Consider the following 1,022-nt stretch of genomic DNA (forward strand, 5'->3'; position numbering starts at 1 on the left):
TGCTGACGAATCGGTCATCCATTTATTGTTCCACTGTCCCTATGCATCAGAAGTTTGGGAATCAGAACCTTTTAAGAATCCACCATACTCAGCACTTTTTACGAACATACAACAAGGAATTGAGGCAATCAACATTCTAACCAGCTATGGTATTCCAGGAATAAGAGGATCTTTGAAAACCGACACTTCTCTTGTTCTGAAATCATAACACTCACCGTCGCATCAACTAGAGAATGGCTTGCAGTCCAAGACCAAACATCACCTACGAAATCATCAGACCAGATCCGGGTAACTCCAGCTCTCCGTTTGGATACCATCCAATGCTTCTCTAACGCATCATGGCGAGAGGAGACGAGGGAAGCTGGATTTGGTTGGATCTTCCTTGACAGATCTCAATCCTCTGAAATCAAGGCCAAATCTGTGGCCACGAATATCATCTCCCCCACTAATGGCAGAAGCTTCTGCTTTACTTCTCGCCATCCACCAAGCTCTTGATCTGGGTTTCAAGAGAGTTTCTTTCGCTTCAGATTCATTACAGTTGATCAAAGCGCTTAATTTTGAGGCTTCTTTCAAGGAGCTTCACGGGATTCACCACGACATCCTCTACTTGTCTTTAAATTTCGATTGTGTTTCTTTCGATTTTGTGCCAAGGGACAGGAATAGGAAAGCTGATGCGTTAGCTAAATCGGCTTTACTTTCTTCACCTACTGTACCAGCTTTGATTTAATGAAAACCAGTCAGGTTCGTGACAACAAAAAAAAAATTATATTTTCTGTTAAATATTTTTGAAGTGATGCAAAGTAAAATAAAATTGTGTCACTTTTATTGAACCGATGTCAAATTATTCGATTACCATATCAATAATTACNTAAAAGGGATGCATCGACCGATTCAAGTTACACATGCATCGACCGACACTCGCACTGCATTGACCGACGCATGCTCGACATAACACGAAAACCCTAGGTTTTACCCGCCGTCCTCGCCCTTGCATCGACCGACGCACAAAGTGCATCGACCGA

The 1,022-nt window shown here is 42.4% G+C and overlaps 1 protein-coding gene across 1 annotated transcript; it reads left to right on the top strand.

The window, feature by feature from the left end:
• LOC109130906 lies at nucleotides 234-727 on the top strand. The gene is made up of 2 exons (XM_019240997.1): nucleotides 234-288; nucleotides 390-727. The coding sequence occupies exons 1-2, from the start codon at nucleotides 234-236 to the stop codon at nucleotides 725-727; spliced, it is 393 nt and encodes a 130-aa protein (XP_019096542.1).

Source organism: Camelina sativa, chromosome 19, assembly GCF_000633955.1.
Source record: "Camelina sativa cultivar DH55 chromosome 19, Cs, whole genome shotgun sequence".
Lineage (NCBI taxonomy): Eukaryota > Viridiplantae > Streptophyta > Magnoliopsida > Brassicales > Brassicaceae > Camelina > Camelina sativa.